The sequence below is a fragment of the Oryctolagus cuniculus genome, chromosome 15, assembly GCF_964237555.1.
Source record: "Oryctolagus cuniculus chromosome 15, mOryCun1.1, whole genome shotgun sequence".
In the NCBI taxonomy this organism is placed as follows: Eukaryota; Metazoa; Chordata; class Mammalia; order Lagomorpha; family Leporidae; genus Oryctolagus; species Oryctolagus cuniculus.
In genome coordinates, this window is record NC_091446.1 from 26,476,489 (window position 1) to 26,497,307 (window position 20,819).

The window sequence follows — 20,819 nt, forward strand, 5'->3', positions numbered from 1 at the left end:
CACAGCCGGCAGCCAGATGTGCACACAGCTGTGTCACCCAACATCCTCCTCCCCTGCTGCTGTCCCACCCCAAGATTCCAGAATTCCTTTCCTTCCTCTCCATACCTTGCCAGACCTGGTCGCCCAGCTTGGGTCTTCCCTCCCTGAGCTCCCCCTTCTGGTGCGCTAACCACCCACGGTTGCAGCAGCCCCACCCTCCTTCCTCCTCCTCCGGCTTGTGCCCGCATCCTACGCCCACCATCCTGGAGCGCACAGCACAGGCAGAGTGGGTGCACGTGCATGCAGAGGTCACCCACACACCTGCAGCTCCTGGGAGCTCACCTTGGCCTAAGCACCCAGATCTCCTTCTGTGCTATTCTCAAGTCTCACCAGGCAACCAGGGGCCTCCTCTCTGCGGCCCGGCTGGCCTTGCCTCTGGAGGCACCAGCCAGGTGAGCTCAGGCAGCCACTTCCCTCTCCCAGCCACAGCCTGCCCCTCTGCGGCCAGGGGAGTGGCCCCAGCGCCCGACCATGGGTGCCATGCACATCAGAGGCGCCTCAGCACCCTCAGGCCCCAGACGTGGTCCACCTCTGCTGAGGAGGACTGAGGGGAGCACCCAAGAAGAGGACAAGAAGGGAGTGAGTCCTGAAGGGCCAGGGGGGTTGAGGAGGGCGGCCTCCCAGGTGGCGGCCGCCGCCCTGCCCGCCCCACTGCTCCACACCCTGCCCAGGGAGAGCTGGAGCGGGAACTGCCCAGGCCTCTCTCCAGATGGGCCTCTCCCCATGGTGCCCTGCTGGGCGGGCCCCCAGGAGCCCAGGTCCTCACCACCAGCCCCACCACACACACACACCACAGCACACACACACAACCACATACATATCACACCACACACACATCACACCATACACACACACACACCACACACACACAACCACACACCACACACATATCACACCACACAGCACACACACACATCACACCACACACATACACACACAGCACACACACACAACCACACACCACACACACATCACACCACACACACATACACACACAGCACACAGCACACACACACAACCAACACCACACACACATCACACCACACAGCACACACACTACACCACACATTACGCACACATCACACAGCACACATACACAACCACACACCACACACACACACATCACACCATACAGCACACATACACAACACACCACACACCATACACATAACACCACACAGCACACATACACAACCACACACTCCACACACACATGACACCATACCACACATCACACAGCACACAGCACACATACACAACCACACACCACACACACACACATCACATCATACACATACACACCACACATCACACCACATACAGCACACATACACAACCACACACATCACACACACAGCATACATACACAACCACACACCACACACACACACACATCACACCATACACACACACACCGTATATACCACACATATTACACTATACACATACCATACACACACACCACACACAGCATACACACAGCATACATACACAACCACACACCACACACAGCATACACACACACCACACATCACAAGGACACACACCACACACACATCATACCCTTCTCCCCCACACACCACATACACCACACATACCACACATACACATCACAACACACACACAGCACAACACACACAATCATACTACACACACACCACACACACCACACACCCCACACATATCACACCACATACACCACACACACATTACACCAGACACACATACCACATACCACCCACCACAAATACACCACACACCATATATACCATGTACACATCACACACACACCACACACACACACCACACACCACACACACCACACATATTACACTACATACACCACACACACATCACACCAGACACACATCCCACATACCACCCACCACAAATACACCACACACCATATACACCATGTACACATCACACACACACACCACACACACATCACATACAAGCCATACACACCAAACACCCACCACACATATACATACATCACACAACCACACACACCACACATGCACACGCACACACCACACGTGCATCAGATACACTCTACACAGAGATACACACTGAGATGCACATACAACATGTGCCCCATATTTCACATACACACAGATTCATATCACATACATGGGCCACACATTTCACACAGATACACATCACGCACATGCATACACTACACACACATGTGTACCACACAGATACATATACTTCAGACACTCACAGAGATACACACTGAAATGCACATACAACATGTGCTCCACACTCCACAAACACAGATACACACAGAAACACAGATACACATGCATGTGCCACATACTGCATACCACACACATGCAGATATACTCCATACATGTGTGCACCAGAGACTCATAAGTCGATACATACCACACACACACCACACAGATGTACACATGCATGTGCCACACAGCCCATACCCAGATACATATGATGCATACTCTACACAATACACACACTCCATAGACACAGAAACCACCCACTCCACACATAGGCATACACAGATATACAAAGACACACCACACTCTCCATATACACACAACACATGCTACATACATAGAAACATATACCAAACACATACACCACACAGACACACATACCATACAACACACAAAGATACACATATACTACATACATGCCACCCACTCCACCACATACACAGACACGCCACAGGAACATACATACTGCTACAACACCACACAGCTACATATACACAAAACATGCCACATACACCACAACACACATATGCCACTTATAGCATACACATTACACACAGATATACATAGACCACATACACAGATATAAACACACATACAACACATGTCACATGCACAGATACACACATAGACCTCACACACAGAGACATACACATGGGCACAACAGGCATGCCACAGGCACAGAGGACTCCAAACATGGCTCCTCCCACATGAGAAGGTGGCCTTCACACAGGTATGGACCAGAAACATGGACAGCCAAAACATGTCCACAAACACACCACGGGCTGAACCCCACCCCACACACAGTGTCCACACCAGTCACCGTCACCGCCCGGCCTTGCTGTACGCCAACCATCCAAAATCTTTGGCCTGAAACAAAGCAGAAGCCTCAGGCCTCCATGGAGGACGCAGTCAAGGCCCAGGAGTCCACGCGGGCTGCAAGCACCCGTAGGCAGCAGCAAAGCCCTGTGGAACCAGGGCCCTGGGGTCGGCCAGCCTATGTGGACAGGTGTGGGCACACGGGATGTTGCCGCGTGAGGATGAGCACGTGCGGTTCCAGCTGGGAGCTGTGTGGGCACCGGCAGTCCCCCTCCTCACCCAGCTCCTGAGGACAGCGGGCTGACAGAGCAGCCAGGACCAACTTAGCAACAGCTCCACCTGGGGGATGGGGTAGGGGATTAGGCACATGGGGCATTTGATTAGCGCTCACAGCCACGCGGCCTGGATGCCCACCCAATGCTACACCCCTGTCCTGTCCTGGCGACATGGGGCAAACATACAGGAGAAAGAATTTGGCCCCAGGCGCCCCTGATGTCTGCCACATTAAGTTCTCCATTCACAAGGTTCAGATAATTCTCCCAGCAACCTTAGCAGGAGGGCGCTTGAATCAGCCCCATGGACAGGTAAGAAGACGAAGCTGAAGCTCCGGAAGCCCCTTGCCCTCATAACTCCCTGGGTGGTCTCAGGGTCTCAGGGTCCTCATGCTCCACGGGAGCCAGAGTACAGCGCACTGTGTCGTGTCCTGAACCTGCTCTGAGGGCATGGGCTCGTCCAAGGCTGACTCCAGTGGAAAATGCCAGTCAGCTCCAAAGCCCACAGGAGCCAGCGCGCCCCCCAGCACACCCCAGAAAGAGCCCCCACCCAACTGACACGCAGGGCCAGGCTCAGGTCAGCCCCACCCCAGTCTCAGGCCAAGCCCAGGCCACTGGCACTGCCCTGGCTGGCTGCGGATTATGTGTCTTCCAAGGCCCTCCATCTGTCACTTGGCCCTCCAGGCCTAGGACAAAATTCATTTCCTTTTAAGAGAGCCAATGATTTGCCTTTCCCATGTCTTTCCCTGCCTTTTTCTGTTTTAATTAGAAATTACACTCCCAAGATCCTGAGCTGGAAAGGGAAAGGCACCTGGTCGCCATTGCCAGCCAGGGCTTCCCACGCGCTCTGCCCCCACCCTCTGCCCTGCCTGGGCCTCTCCCAGGTCCCTCAGTGCCCTGTAGACTGAGCAGACAGAGGCTGCCCACCTCCAAGGGCCCTGCACAAGGAGGAGCGGAGCAGGGACTCCCCGGGCTGAGCCTGTGCCAATTTGTAAAGGAGCCCCAGGTCTCCGGCTAGACAAACAAGTCCTGAGGAAGGCCCCCCCTTTGCTGGGTCTGGTGCCACAACACCGGCCATGTTGCTCCCAAGACCACAGCCCTGGAGCCAGGGGCAAGGACTGACAGACTCAGGGGCAAACAGATGCCTTGCAAAAGGGAAGCCAGCAAGCCCACCCCCACACCCCACCCCTTTCCCAGCCACCCGGGTCTGACTGTGGATGTGATCTCCAGAAGTCAGAAGTTCATGGCCTCCCACTCAGAGCCCACACTTCGGGAAGGGAGGTCGGGCACTGTAGGGCTCTCACTTGCACACGGGTGTGCTTCAGCACCAGCCAGCACAGGTACACACCCACAAACACCTCCATCGCCCCCAGCTCCGTCACACACACAGCCCCCCTCCAGGGCCCACCATCAGCCCCTGCTAACTGCCCTCACCCAAACCCCCCGGGAGAGGCAGGTAGGGACACCCACAACCTCACACCCTCCTGAGGCTGGCAGCACCTGCCCGGTGGGCAAAGGGACTCTGGGGGAGCCTCAGCTGCCAGAACCCCACTCACTGTCACCCTCTTCCTGCTCTCCCCAGCACCCCTTGCTTTCCCCACCCCAGTGCCTACCACCCAAATGCACCCCTCAAGGGGCCCCAGAACTCTCCATGGAGCAAAAGGGGGTGACCAGACCCTTAACCTCAGCTTCCCTCCACCCCAGCCTCCCCAGGTGGCTCCCAGGCTGGGAGGGTGGGTGGCCCCCCGGGGCATCAGCCGGGCCTTACCGTGGAGGGTGTTCCGGGTGATCTGTCCCCCCATCGCGGCAGCACGGCCACCTCCCTCGGGCCGCCGGCCTCGTCACCGAGCGGTGCTGGCCGCCAGCTCCCCTCCTCCTCCGCCCTCTCCGCCCCCGCGGCCGGCCGGCATGGCAGGGCCCACGCGCTCCCTCCCGCCCGCGGGCGGCCACACAGCCAGCGCAGCCCTCGGCCCTGCTGGCCGCCGCCGCGCCCGCGCCGCCCCTCCCGGCCGCCCCCGCCTCCCGCGCGGTCCAGGCGAGGATCTGTCATGTTTATTTACATAAGGAGGAGGAGACTGGAGGCTTCCTGAAATAGCCCAGCTCCGAGCGCGCTGGAGATGCCCCAGCCCGGCGCACACACTCCCATCACAGGCACAAGCCCATCCCAGGTGCACGGGGACACACCATGCCACCCACGCAGGACCCCCACACAGGCTTCACCTCCAGCCCGCCCCTAACACTTGCAGGGGCTGGACTAGGCGCCCAGGACAGCCCTTGTCCCTGACCTCCAGGGGTTCGCACTGAAGCTAGAGCAGCTCATTAACACAGGGCTAGGGTGCTTCTGTCTTCTTCCAGCTGGATCCCAAGTGTTTTACAAAATTCCCTGCTGCGGCCCTGGAGGCTGTGTGAGGAGCTCAGTGCTCCTGCTGTTACCCACTGGTGCCTTGATCGTTACTGGGGGAAAACAGACCTAGAGAGGTCACTCACATGGAAGGCAGCAAGGTTAGGATGCAAACCCAGGAGATCTGGCACAGAATCCAGACTTTGACCCTCACACCAAAGCATCCCGCTAGCACACACATGCATGTGCCCTCTGACGTACAGAGACCTATCCGTGTCACACAGGCACCGCCGTACCCAGGCCCTCCAACACTCACAGGCACCACCGTGGTGCACACCCAGCAACACCGAGAGAGCAGCCCTGGGCACCGAACACTTCCTGAAGGAGGCACAGTGTGCACCATCGGTTCATATTCTGGGTGGCAGCAGCCACCACTGGACCTGTTTTACAGAAACAGAACAGCTTCTGAGAGGCTAAGGCTCCTGCCTGAGGTGACCCAGCAGGCCAGAGGCAGAGCCAGGACTCAGCTCCTGGTCTGTGGGACAGCCTCACCTCCATCGCAGGACAGGGGCCTCCTCTCCCAGGACGACAGGGCAGCTCTCGGCTCCCAGGCCCCGGCCTGGCCCCAGCCCTTCTTCTCAGGGCCGGGGGTGCAGCTGGGAAAGCAGAGGGCTGAGGCCCAGGGAAGGGGCTGGCCCACATCAGATGGAACCCAGAGGCCCATGCCAGGCGCTCAGCCCTCAGCTCAGGACCCCCCTGTGAGGGGAGGGATGCCGGGACCTGACCCGGGGTCACCAGCCCAAAGCCACAGGCAGGCTGGAGACTTCTCACAGGGGAAGCTGCCACACTCCGTGCCACAGGCACACGCATGCCCGTGGCAGCACAGTCACACATCCACCTTCACACATACTCCCTGGCACACACACACCGAACTCCTGCTGGGGGGGAAGGAAGCCAAATTCCTCGTGATCCTAACAGTAGCAAACCCTTAGAAGACCTCACTGTATGCACTAGTTTAAGCCTGCTATGCATATTAACTTTCCAAGCCTCACAATAACCCTGAGATGAGGCTTTTTTATTGTTTTTTAAAGATTTATTTATTTATTTGAAAGCAGAATTGCAGAGAGTGTGGGAGAAGGAAAGGCAGAGAGACAGAGAGATCTTCCATTTACCAGTTTACTCCCCAAATGGCCGCAAAGGCCAGGGCTGGGCCGGGCCGAAGGCAGGAGCCAAAAGCTTCATCTGGGTCTCCCACGTGGGTACAGAGGCTCAGGTATTTGGTGCATCTTCTGTTGCTTTCCCAGATGCATCAGCAGGGAGCTGGATGGGAAGTGCAGCAGCTGGAACTTGAACCAGTGCCCATATGGAATGCCGGCACTGCAGGCAGCAGCTTAAAACCTCTGTGCCACAGTGCTAGTCCTGAGATGGGTTTATTTTTATAAACATTTGAGGAAACTGAGGCAAAAAGAAACTACTTTGGAGACTGTTTCTGCAGTGTAGGGTAAGTTACCCTCTAGTCCTGCCTGCCTTTTAACAAACTGGCTGAGCCCTTGCACATGGCCAACCTGGTCTTCCCACAGCCCAGCCTCCCTCTCCCCTTGGTTCCTGCCTTTTTCCCCATCAACTCAGTACTAGAAATTTCTTTTCCAGGAAACCTTCCAAGAATCCTAGGCAAAGAGTAATTCCTGTGCTTTGAGCCCCTGAGCTCTGCCTCTCCCATCCCATGTCTGCTGGGCCTCTTGGCTTAGCCCAACTTCTCCTGGGTACATATCAACAATTTAACTCAACCTACACTTACTGGGCACATGCTATGTGTCAGCCACTAAGAGAGACATGGTGCATGCGATGGTGACCCACAATAAACAGATCCTGGCTCTTGTGGGCTCCCAGTTCAGAGGGAAATAGACGCTTCTCAAGTAGCCTCACTAAGAAATACAACCTCGGCCCAAGAAAAGCATTCTAAAAGGAAGGAGCGGGGCCGGTGCTGTAGCGTAGCAGGTAAAGCAGCCACCTGCAGTGCTGGCATCCCATATGGGCACCAGTTCAAGTCCCACTTCTACACTTCTGACCCAGCTTTCTGCTATGGTTTTCTTGGGCCCCTGCACCCACATGGGAGACCTGGAAGAAGCTCCTGGCTCTTAGCTTCAGATCAGCGCAGCTCCGGCTGTTGCGGCCATCTGGGAAGTGAACTAGCATATGGACGATCTCTCTCTCTCTCTCTCTCCCTCCCTCCCTCCCTTCCTCCCTCCCTCTCTGCCTCTCTGTAACTCTGCCTTTCAAATAAATAAATAAATCTTTCAAAGGAAGGAGCAAAGTTCCAGGGGACTTAGCACAGGCTTTCTTAAAAAGCAATGTGAAGATAAGATCTGAAGGTGAAGGTCATGTGTTATGGAGGCAGGGTAGGGAAGAGAGTGAGTACAACATAGGCAGAGGCCCTGTGGGAGGGAACCCAGTATGGAACACAGAGGCCCATGCCAGGTACGGCTGCAGCAGGGGCAGTGGGTGCAGGCTGGAGAAGTGTTCTGTGGCAAAGTAAGGTGGGCCTCGAGGGGGGCTCTCAGGGATGGTGGGAAAGAACCCAGCCACTTCCTGACAGCAACAGGGAACCCCGGACAGGCTTCAACAGGGAGGCAATGCCAGCCCAGCCCCTCTTCCCCCATGATGTGCAGCAGGCATGAGCGAGGCAAGAGGTGTGAGGGAGAAAGTGGCATCCAGGGGGCCGATGCCATGGCGTAGTGGGTAAAGCCACCACCTGTAGCACAAGCATCCCATATGGGCTCTGGTTCAAGTCCCAGCTGCTCCACTTCCAATCCAGCTCCCTGCTAATGGCCTGAGAAAAGCAGCAGAAGATGGCCTAGGTGTTTGGATCCCTGCCACCCATGTGAGAGACCAGGATGAAGATTCTGGCTCCTGGATTCAGCCTGGCCCAGCATTGGCCACTACAACCATCTGGGGAGTGAACCGGCAGATAGGAGATATCTCTCTCTCTCTCCCAAAATGAATAAATAAATCTTAGGGGAAAAATAAAAGACATGGCATCCGGCAATGCTGGGCCTGCTCCTGCCTTGCCCTTGCTCCCCATCGTGCCCCAGGAGCAGACGCTCAGAACACAGCTTGCACGCGCAGAACTAGGTGCAAGTCATTCTCCAGAAACAGCACCGTGGGAAAGTAGCTGAGTGGGGACCCCACAGGGATGGAGCAGGTTGGGGGTCCCTGAGCCAGGGGTCCTTCCGGTGGGCAGCAGCCCTCCCTCCAGCCACCTGAGCAAGAACAGAACAGAGAACTGGGAGCAGCCGGGCGCCCATCGGGAACTTCACAGTGCCAATGCCCCAGGGGTTTTCCAGCAGACTGGCCTGCGTCCTGTTTCCCACACTCTGCTTCCCCATTTTCAACAGGAAGTGGCAGCGGCCTGTGTCTGAGGCTTCCTCTTCCCACCACTTCCCCAGGGCAATGTCCAAGGCCTCTGCAGGGTGGGGGGGGGCGGCACCCCTTCTCCAGGGTGGAGCCACAGCTTCTCTGCTTCTCTGTTGTCGCCACTAAGGCATCATGGAAAACCTCACTGATCAAAGGATTCAGTTACAAAATGGGGTGAGAGCGCCATGGCCTCCACCGGTCATTCTCTAATCCGTCCAGCCGGCATTCACTGAGCACCGACTGCAGACCACATGGTGAGCAAAACCCACCATTGGCCGTGCAGAAGCCTCTGGCAAAACAGGGGAGATGAACAAGGGAACAGGCGATCCCGGGTGCTGGCAGGGCCATGGGGACCCAGGAATGGTAGGGCTACACGGCCTCCGGGCGCCCATCTATAGCCACACTTTGGAAAGGCTGTGACAGGGAAGTGCAGAGCTATAAGCAAATCTACGGAGGCGGCCACAGATGCTACCATCTACCAAACACTTACTATGCGCCACACACCATGTCAGGTGTTTCCCATGGGTGGTTTCAGCTGGCCCCACAACATCCTTTCAAGAGACAGAATCATCCCAGGCCACAGCCTGTACAACTGAGGCTCAGAAGAGGTTACAGTGAAGGGAAAATGGGCTGGATGTGAAAACTCAAGCTTTAACCAGAAAAGGTCAAAAGGAAGAGGCTCCTCCGGCTCGGGAAAGCGAAGACAAGGGGACATTGGACCTTCTTAAAGAATCAGAAGGGGTCATGTGGCAGCAGAGCCACGTGGACTTTTGTTTGCTAGCACGTGGTCCAGACAGACATAGTGATGCCAGCGTCTCGGAGACGTCTTGGGGCAGGCAGATCCATCCGGTACCCGAGCAGGGACTTTGGACATGGAATCCCACAGGCAGGAAGCAGGGCTGGGCATGCCCCGGGGGCTCCCAGCTCTGGCAGAATTCCCAGCTGGTCTTCAGTAAACTGCCCTTCCTTCGCTGCCCTAGCAGCCTCTGGCCCCATTCAGGGAAGTGCAGCTGCCTGGGCTCTCCCAAGACCCTCCCTGCCACCATGGCCATCCCTGCTCTCCCGCCATCCCCCTCTCTCCCAGTGCCTGTCTGCCAGCTCCTCTTCCCTCCGGGGCGCCAGCTGGGTTTTCATGGTGGGTTACCCTACCCGGCTCTCTGCTCACTGAGTCCTTTCTCATCTGTGTCCTCCAAGGCCCTGCCTACATCTGCCTTCTAGCAACTGCAGGGGAGAACATGGGACAAACTCACTGAACAACGGGAACCATCCAAATTACAGCCCGCAGGCCTCTCAGATGGAAGAGCCTCCTCAGAACACTGGGTCCAGCCCTGCCATCAGGCAGGCAAGTCCTGTGCCCATTTTGTAGATGTAGCCATGAAGACCTAGTACGTTAGAGACAGCCTTGAGACTCCATAGTGGGTGGAGGACAAAGAGGCCTCGAGCGCAAGATGAATGTCTGCTGGCCCTAGGTTTAGTGGGACATCCAGGTCAGGGCATCAGCAGGGGAGAAGACAAAGCTGCACAGGGCATGGAGGAGGCGGAAGTGACTGTTGGCCCTGGGGGTAAGTCAGGGAGGGGCGTGGCCCTGGTGGGAGGAGCTGGGAGGCAGCTCCTAGCTGCCATGGGGTTTTTTCCATCAAGAACAAGAGACAATTTGATAGAGCTGATGAGTCACCTGGCATTTGGGGCTTAAGGACAACCTGCCAGGCCATCCTCCTTACCACAGTAAGCGGGGCCTGAGAGAGAGGAGCAGGGAACACGGCCTCCTCCCATGCCCGGAGCCAGCACAGGAGTGGCACTGCCGCGTGGAGTTTGAAGACAGTGCAGCAGATGGAGGTGAGGACAGAAGGACAGAAAGCCACCAGGACCGAGAGGGAGACAGAGCTGAGTGCTGCAGAGAAACCTGAGCCAAGGAGCCCAGAGGGCGTCCTCTGGGGTTGGGACAGGTGCCCCGCGCTGACAGCTGCCAGCCGCCCGGGATGACGGGAACACAACAGGTGCACAGGCGGGGGTGGAGACTGAAAGGGAATCTGAGAAAACAGACCGAAGTTGGGCGTCCCTCCCACCGCTGGCCCATTGCCAAGTAGCCCTTTCTTGGACCCTCCGGAAACACAAACACACCTGCTCCTGCTCCCCAGTTCTGGGCTTCAGGGCCAGCCTGGCCAGCCTGGACTAGACAGAGGGGTCCCCGTCCATGCCAAGCAGAGAGAAGCGCACAAGGAAGAACGCAGGCTTCTATTCGCAAGACAGAGTGTGCCAGCCCACACCCATAGAGCCCCCAGCTGGAAGCAAACATTTGCCTGTGATAAGATCTCTGTCACCTGCCAGGAAGGGTGGATGGATCTGCCTTCCCCCACCCCCCGCACCCCAGGGGCTGTTGGGAGCTCTGGTCTAGAGGTCAGACAGGTCAGTGCTATGGCCATGTGACCAGGCAATCCGCTGAGCTATCGGGGCCTCGGCCACCTCTCCTGGAACATGGTGATAACACAACACAGGCGGGCGGGAGGGCTGAACGCGGCCAGGCAACTGCTCGGAGGCCCAGAGGATTCAGGAGCCCAAGCAGAAGCTGGAGAGCAATGACTCCGGGTGCAGGAAATGACTGCGGCACTGAGGATCTAAGCTACTTGGAGGAGGAGACATGGAGGACCTGCTTTAACAAGCACTGAGCCTGCCCCAGGCACCACTCTAAGCTGCCCATGTGTTTTTGCATGCATGCTGTATATGCAAATACATGGCACAGGGAGCCCAGTTCTCCTAAGGAAGGGGATTAAACATGGCCCCTTGTCACCTGGTAGGCATCCTGCCTTAGAGCAGGAGAAGGAATCTTAAACTTGAAGTGAACCCTTGTGCCAGAGACAGTAAGTGACGAACGACCAGGGTCTGCTTTCCTAAGATCTGCTCCCTCAGTATAACCTGGCTGGGGAAGGGAGGAAGGTCAATGCGACACTTATGGGGGGAGAGAGGCAGAGAGATGGGGAGACCCATGTGCTGCAGCAAGACGTGAGCCTCACCTGTCAGAGATATGAAAACGAATCGACTGATCCCTGCTGGGCCTGCCTGGATCATGAGAAAAGCTGGCCGCTGACGGCAGGAGGCTAAATCCTCTTCTTTGGGCAGACACCCCTCCCCCACCAGGAACACACATGCAAATGGCGTGCATGCCCACTCGCACCTTCAGGCCCATGGCTCAGCCAGAACTCCCAATGCCCACCGTTTCCAGCGCCAGGCCCCCAGCCAGCTGAAGCCACCCCAAGGCTGGGAGGGACTCCCCCCCGCCCCGGGCCTCTGCAGCCCACCCTGCCCCTCCCGAGGAGTCCGCTTCCTGCCTCCCACGCAGAGCTGGCTCACAGGGGAAGGCAGAGCACTGGACAGGCTGATGCAGATTTTCATGCCTGCTCCTGGGCCCTGGCCCCGGCCATCTGTGGAGTCTCCCGTTCCAACCTTTGGGCTGAAACACTGAGCATCACTGGTAGATGGACTGACAGTGCAGGACCACCCCACGGGGCCCAGGCCTTGGGTGGGAGCACTCCCGGAAGGCCCACTGGCAAACAGATCCCTATGGTTTGACAACACCAACCACCTGTCACTGTGCCATTAAGAGTGTTGTCTACACTGGGGCCTTCACAGCACGGCTGGAAGCAGACTCTGGAGTGAGGCTGCCAGGGTTCAAATCTCAGCCCAATTACCACCTGGGTGTCTGTTTCCTCTTCTCAAAGACAGGGTTCATGAAAACAGTCTTCCTCCCCGGGCTGTTGCAGGACGCAGTGAGCTGTCCTCAGGACAGCGTGGAATGGGAGGAGGGGCTATGTGTGTGTATGACGGGGCTGCTGCTTCCCCGCCTGACCCAGGAGGAAGCAGGGAAATGGCCAAACTGGGCCTGGGTCTGAGTCAGTCAGCCCAGAGCTCTACCAGCTGCCTGGGCCTTCTGCCCTGCAGAGCTTTATAGCACCCCCACTCCCTGTGTGGGTCCTCACTGTCTCCCCAGTCCACAGTGCTCACCAACTTGGCTCCCAGGAAGGACCTCAACCCCATCAGTAGGGACCCCAGCACCTCTTCCTCCTGTAAAAGTCAAGGAGGGGTTAAGACAAAGAAGCGCCCAGGTCAACTGAGACAGGTCTGCCACAAGCATCTTGAAACAGCTGCTTTGGGCCCCCAGAGTGGGAGGGCATCCCCAGAAACTCCGCACCTCCATGGAGACACAGAATACTGGTCCAGGTCACCTGGCTAATACTCAGCTAATCCCATACCCCCAGACATCTGCCACGTGGCCTCTCAGAATGACCCAGCTCTGAAAGGCTACAAAATACTGTACTGGCCTTGCCAAAGTACCCTATCAGGTACTGCAGGCCAGATGCCCATCCCTTTGAAGGAAGGAAAAAACTGGAAGCTCAAGAGGGTGCTGATGAACCTGCCAATGCAGGGCAGGGCCAGGGCTGGACCAGAAGCCAGGCTGCAGGCTACAGGCTCCAGGGCTTTGGCCACTGCTGCCCCTGGGGTTGAGCAAACAGCGTCGACGGGAGGGCACCAGGGGCAGCCGGGGCACACAGTCAAGTCTGCTGATGCCCACAGTAACCAGCTCTGAACTCTGGCTGTGAGTGCCTGCACTCACTGTGCTGTCCTACCAGGGTCCCTGCTACGCATCCAAGCTCCCCACCTACAGTCGTTGCCCAAGCCAGGCTCTGGGTCCATTCGCACTCTGGTGGCAAAAGGGCCTCTGAGCTTCAGCACCACGCACGTGTCCAAGGGGGAAAGGGAGCTGATGCAGGGGCAACAACTCTCTCACATAAACCCAAACACACTGTGTGAAGACACTGAGGGGGCTTGGCTTGGCTCTGAAACGGGGGCTTCTGTGCTCACACAGCAAAGTGACAGGCCACCTGGGACCCAGCCTCTGAAATGTGCCAGCTCTGTGTCCACCCCCAGGGGCACAGAAGACACCAGCCACACTAGCTGCAGAGCCAAAGGCAGGCCCCAGCACAGGGGCACCTGGGAGCAGAGAGAGGCTGCTCGCTGGCTGTGTCCCCATCGAGCCCACCAGGAAACCCTGCTCCCTGCTACTCCATCCCCAACCGGAGCCCTGATCGGAACCCCAGACAGTCTCACCTTTCACAGCCCCACAGCAGCCTCCTAGCCACCAGCGGCCTGGACCAGGCACGTGTGGCCAGCTGTGTGCTGGCCACCTTCTCTTTGGAGCCAGAGCTCACTGTGGCAGGTGAAGGCAGCAGGCAGGACAGTGGTCCTGGGGAAAGCAGCGACAGGAACCATTTTCTTCCCTGGAGCTGGTCCCCGGGGAGGCTGCCCTAGCTCCCAACCTGCCCCTTCCCCTACTCCCCTCCCTACTCACCCCAGCAACAGCCCAGGTTCCTGCCCCATACAAGAAGCCTCGCCCCACCCCCTCCAGCTCTGGGGCTGGGGTCAAGGCCCTAGCACCCCAGTCTAATGACAAAGTCCTCCCTAGGATCCAGGACCCCTGGGTTCCCTGCAAGCCCTGAGGCAGCAGCAAAATTCAGAGAAGGGGTGGGAGGGTCAGGCAGGGGCCCCTTTTATGGCCTCCAAGCCTCCTCCTGGTCCCTGGTGGAGGGAGGGCTCCAGGGTATTGGCTAAGGCAGCTCCTGCTTTGAGCCCCACCCAGAGGCAAACAGGACCCCTCCCTGTCTAAAACAAACGCCCCTCCCCTCACAGCCTCAAACCTGCTTGGCTAAACCCACTTCCCTGTCAAAGAGGAGAACCATGTTGTGAGACTCTGGGGTCCACTTTCCCGGCCACACACTGCCTGTCAGAACCCACCCTGTGACCTTGGGCGAGTGGGGTCCTTCTCAGGGCTGCACTTTTCACATCTGGAAAATGGGGGCACTGGACTCATTCCTCTGTAGCCTAGAACCAGAGTTCCCCGAGGAGAACTCAGGGCCGCCCTGGAGAAGCCCGGAAGGCCCAGAGCAGCAGCCCCCACTCACCTCCTCCCTCTCCCACTGTCTCTCCGCCCTCCTCCTCCAGACCTTAGCCAACGCACCAGGGTTCCCCAGCCTGCATCACCCTTTGGCTTCTACGGCCCAGGCAAGAGTCTGGTGTCAACCTGATGTCCTCATCTAAGTGGTCACTGTGTCCCTCTCAAGCCCGCCCTCCTCCCATCCCCCAGCTTCTGCTATGGCTCCGCCCACCAGCACCATCCTGATTTGGATAACCCCCCCACCTCCATCCCCTCTTCAGAGGACCAGGGACGGAGGGAAGCAGAGGCTGGGGCTGACGGCATGGTTGCAGTTTTACCCCACCTGCTCCTGTTCTGAACCAACCTTCCTGCCTGATCAATGCGGCTGGGGCACTGCCCAGCTCAGTGACTCCCACATACCTGCAGGGAGCATTCAAGGTGTGTGGGGTCCCAACCCACATGTCTGGCTTCCCCTCTCATGACTTCCCCCCCACCTCATGCACAGGAACTATGTGCCCTGGACGATGGCCACAGCTCATGTGTCCATGGCTCTGAACACTGTCACTCTACCTGGAATGCCCTCCCGCCCTCACTGGTCACTCAAAAACTCCGACTTGACCTTCATTCCTCAGCTCAGAGGGGTCTTTCGTCTGCGATCACCCACACTGCAGGGCAGAAGAGACGCCTGCCTCTTCCTTCCACACCATGCCCAGCCCCTTGTGCTGCCCCAGCCCTGCAGCAGTGGCAAGAGCCCCCTTCCCATGCTGGGAGCTACCCGAGGACAGACCTCTGCATCCCCAGCACCTACCCTGGTGGATGCTGTGTGGTGTGAAGGCAGGCAGGCAGGCGAGGAGGCGGGGACAAGACAGGCTGGGGCCAGCAGCTCTACTGTGCCCATATCTGCTCCTCTCCAGGCCTCAGCCCTGAGGTCACCCTCCCAGCCATGAGGCCCCGGGTCCCTGTGGGTCCAGTGGGATTCAAAGGGGAGAGAGTCCCTGGCAGTCCCATGACCTCACAGCCCCAGAGCTGCCCCGCCTCGTTCCCTTGGCACTACGGGCAGCACCTACCAGAGCTTTCTCAGACAGAAAAGGCCAAGAAGCTGGGCAGCCAGGTGTGCCCTGGAACACGGGAGCCAGGGTGCAGGCCATATCTGACCATCTTCCCCCAGGCAGCCCAAGAGCACCCAGCCGCCCCCACTACCCACCCAGGCCCGCAAGGAGGAGACGTTGGGAAGCCTGCACCTGGTCCCCTCCCAGCCTCTCCTGGATTAAAACAGCAGGGGATGAGTGCCTCCAGCTTGTTTTGCATAAACCATTTATAGCTGTGCTTCAAACCCACGCCTTCCAAGAAGACAGGAGCGGCAGTGCCATTGCCTGTGGCTTCCCAGTCTGTCGTTTTCCCTCCTCTTTCGGATTCTGTTTTAATGACAGGAAACTGTGCTCAAGAGAAATCTCCAGCCTGGCTGTTCCTAGCACCTTTTCCCTCCAAATTGAATGAGGACCATGAGCAAGAGTCCGTGGGTGTCAGTGCCTGGTGGTTCAGTCCGCAAAGCCTGCAAACACCTGCGAGCTCTCCAGGCATCCCCAGCAACTGCAGGAGGCAGCACCGGCAGCCCCCAGGGCTGCAGATGGGGAGACCGGGCTCCAGGTGGTCCAGGGACCTGTCCCAACTGCCCCGAGCTAGTGCGCAGCTGCAGTGGGCATGGCTGCTGACTTCCAACTTGGCAGTGGCTCTTAACCCAGCTGTACACTGACAACACCTGGGGAGGGTATAAAGCCACCAACTAACAGAGAGGCTCTGAGGTGGGGTCCAGAATGTTCCAAAGCTCGCCAGGTGGCTCTCGGGCACCTAGCCAATGGCACTGGTTCCACACCCCTTGCCAGGCACGGGCAGGCCTGCTGGGCAGTACAGCAGGTGGTCTGCTGGGAGCCCTCACAGAAACGACTCCTTGTTCCTCATAGGGAAGCAGAGGGGGTCACTCTGCTTCCCCCAGAGACTGATTCCTGGGAATGCCTTGGCCGTGTCGCTCCCCTCCAGAGGAAGCCAGGCCAGGAAGAGCAGAGGGGAGCGATGGAGAGCACCCCACTCGGAGCCCCACCCCACCCTCTCACCCTGCATGTTCGGCTCTTCTTGAGGACAGCCTGTCCCTGGTGAAGCCCATCCAGGTCCCTGTTTGGCTTCTGCAACCAACAGCCCTGAGATAAGGCAGTGGCCTTCCCATGTCTCAGCCACTCAGCCACTGGGACAGCCATGAGCTCCGCTGGAGCAGGGAGCAGACCCAACGCAGGGCTCACGTTTGTCAGGGCATCACTTCGCACAGGTGCAGCAGGGAGACTAAGATACCCCTTCCTGGAGGAGATGGGGCTCCTCTAGCCAGTGGCAGTGGCTCTGGCTTGAAGAACCCAGGGCCCTTGCAGGATTTTCTCAGAAGGCACTGCAGTCTAAAACCCTCTGCAACACTTCTTCCCCTCTCACCCTCTCCTCTCAGTATCACACTTGTATTGAGGCCCGATTGGCTCCCCTAGCCTTCCCCAGAGCTTTCTCCCTGCCCCCACCCTGGTGTGTCCCCATCTATGTATGTACATGTGATCCTCTCTTGACATCTGCTCAACACATGACCCTCACTCATGCCTGGACCACCATCAGAGCCTCCCAGGTGGCCTACCTCCCTGTGAGTCCCCTCCACCCTCCACCTGATTCTTCCTACAAACCATTCATTCCTCTATGCAAAGAACAGTTTCCTAGGTCTTTACATCATTATAATTATTTGAGAGACAGAGCTCCCATCTGCCAGTTCACGCCCCAAATGCTCACAGCAGCTCAGGCTGGGCCAGGACAAAGCTGGAAGCCAGGAACTCCATCCAGGTCTCCCACTTGAGCTTGAGTGACAGGAACCCAATTACCTGGGCCATCACCTGCTGCCTTCCAGGGCCTGCATGAGCAGGAAGCTGGAATTGCAAGCTGGAGCCAGGACTCAAATCCAGACTCTTGAATATGAGACACAGCATCTGAACTGCCAGGCTAAACGCCCACCCCAACAGTTTCTTATTTCTTACACCGCCAAGTACAATTTCTTCTGCCTTTGTTTACCGGGTATTACTAACTCAGACCTGCCCTACCTGGCAGACGACTGGCATCTGTCCCTGTAGTTTCTTTCTTTTTTTTTTTCTTTTTCTTTTTTTTTTTTTTTTTTTTTTTTTTTTTTTTTTTTTTTGACAGGCAGAGTTAGACAGAGAGAAAGGTCTTCTTTCCATTGTTTCACCCCCAAAATGGCCACTACAGCCGGCGCACTGCACCGATCCGAAACCAGGAGCCAGGTGGTTCCTCCTGGTCTTCCACGCGGGAGCAGGCGCCCAAGCACTTGGGCCATCCTCCACTGCACTCCCGGGCCACAGCAGAGAGCTGGACTGGAAGAGGAGCAACGGGGACAGTATCCGGCGCCCCAACCGGGACTAGAACCCCGGGGTTCCGGCGCCACAGGCGGAGGATTAGCCTAGTGAGCTGCGGCACCGGCCTATCGTCCCTGTTGTTTCACATACATCCCTAGAGGGCTTCTTCATGTGGGGGCAAGACTGACCCTGACAGCACAGAAATGACTGACACGGCCATGCCCAATGGACACAGAAGTTGCCCTAGCCCTGTGTGCCAACTCTGCCCATTTCCACAGGTGTTGCTCAATGCCGAAGCCTCCCTCAGCCTCCCCTCCCTTCACCGCCTAATGGAATCTTTAACAAGATATGCTGTACACACAAATAGCCCTCCCTCCAGGAAGAGAACCTGTTATGACAATGAAATATTATTCCTCTTCATTATCAGGTGAAGAGGAAGGTGAGCAATGAAGACGGTGGTAATGAGGGAAGAAACAGTAGCAATGATTTGAAACATAAGTACAAAAGGCAGCAGAACTTTCTCTCGTAAGCATGGAAGCAGCTCTGACTTCCTCTTCACCCTCGGCCACGTTAACCAGCTGTGTCCACTAGGAGCTGCACTGGGTTACTCAGAACAAAACCAGGAACAGCACATCTCTTTAACCACACTGATGCTTTCTCTCACGTGGGGGTTTACAGACACCCAGACATGGCTGCAGAGGCCCAGCCTTCACTCATCACATTCCACCTAACCCTTCAAGATGGCTTCCAGGTCCAAGAAAGCTGCTAAGGCTCCAGCCACTTTGCCCACATTCCAGGCAGGAAACAGAAGGAAGATGCAAAGCCAAAATGAAAGGAACTACCTAGTTTTCTGTGGGGAGCAAACCGGACTAGACTGAGTTACTGGAATTAAGACTTATTCTATGCATCTGCTCTCCCACAGTATGGCGCTGGGAGAGAAGTAAACAGCTTCTACACAGCTGCCTCCAGTTCAACCAATAAACTGTAGGACTTGCTCCTGATTGGAGAGCAGCGTACTCGGCGTGTGGGCAGCCGAGTTGGGATTGGCGGAGGAGGACTATAAAGGAGGAGAGAGACGGCATGCACCAGGAACATCTAAGGGGAACATCTAGCTGAAGGAACACCTGTGCAGCCCCCGAGAAAGCCGGCCGGCGGAGTGCCGCTCCCCTGCGGAAGTGGGGAATGTGGCCAGGGGGAACTGCCCTTCCACGGAGGTGGAAGGGATAGTAGCCAACCCGGGAAGAACCAGCAGCAAACCCGGGGAGGGCCGAGCAGATGAAAGAACAGCGCAGGGTCCTGTGTCGTTCCTCCACGAAGAGGGGGAGCGACAGTTTTCTATTCCTATTTATTTATTTATTTTGACAGAGTTAGACAGTGAGAGAGAGAGACAGAAAGAAAGGTCTTCTCTCTGCTGGTTCACCCCCCAAATGGCTGCCATGGTTGGAGCTACACCGTTCCAAAGCCAGGAGCCAGGTGCTTCCTCCTGGTCTCCCATGGGGTGCAGGGCCCAAGCACTTGGGCCATCCTCCACTGCCTTCCCGGGCCACAGCAGAGAGCTGGACCGGAAGAGGAGCAACAGGGACAGAATCCGGTGCCCACACGGGATTCCAACACTGCAGGCGGAGGACCAACCAAGTAAGCCACGGCGCTGGCCCCACCTATTTATTTTTTTTAAAGATTTATTTATTTATTTGGAAATCAGAGTTACACAGAGAGAGAAGGAGAGGCAGAGAGAGAGAGAGAGAGAGAGGTCTTCCATCCGCTGGTTCACTCCCCAATTGGCCATAATGGCCGCAGCTGCACTGATCCGAAGCCAGGAGCCAGGAGCTTCATCTGCGTCTCCCACGTGGGTGCAGGGGCCCAAGGACTTGAGCCATCTTCTACTGCTTTCCCAGACCATAGCAGAGAGCTGGATTGGAAGAGGAGCAGCCAGGACTCGAACCGGTACCCATATGGGATGCAGGCACTGCAGGCGGCGGCTTTACCCGCTACACCACAGCACCGGCCCCTATCTATTCCTATTTAAAGGATATGTATTCTAAATCACATATCATTGGGAGGAAAGTACAGTCAGCCCCTCTGTAGCCACGGGATTCAGCAACCATGGACTGAAAATAATGGGGGGAGGGGAGAATTCAGAACATTTCAAAAAAGCAAAACTAGAATTTGCCCCATGCCAGTGAAGCACAGCGCTGAATCCACGCAGATGAAGTGACACACGGGCACCCTGCTACAGACACCTGCACTTCACAGCCTTCGGCCTCTGGCCAGCATTTACTTGAGCACAGGCAATGTAACGAGACCTGTGATGCTTGCATCTAGGCTGAACACATACGGCTTTTCTTCCTTGTCATTATTCCCTAAACAATACAGGGTACCATT

General features: G+C 56.9%; 1 protein-coding gene across 3 annotated transcripts in view; it reads right to left on the reverse strand.

Annotated features, from left to right (window-relative positions):
• NEURL1 (neuralized E3 ubiquitin protein ligase 1) overlaps window positions 1–20,819 on the reverse strand; it is a 77,444-nt gene that overhangs the window by 25,933 nt on the left and 30,692 nt on the right. The window contains exon 2 of one of the 3 annotated variants that reach the window (XM_051824142.2): window positions 13,122–13,181. The exons of 1 other annotated variant lie outside the window; for it this stretch is intronic. In XM_051824142.2, coding sequence (XP_051680102.1) covers window positions 13,122–13,181 — 60 coding nt within the window. Of the gene's footprint in view, window positions 1–5,135; window positions 5,380–13,121; window positions 13,182–20,819 lie in introns of those variants that run through there. One more of the 3 variants, XM_070057277.1, reaches the window with a different exon arrangement.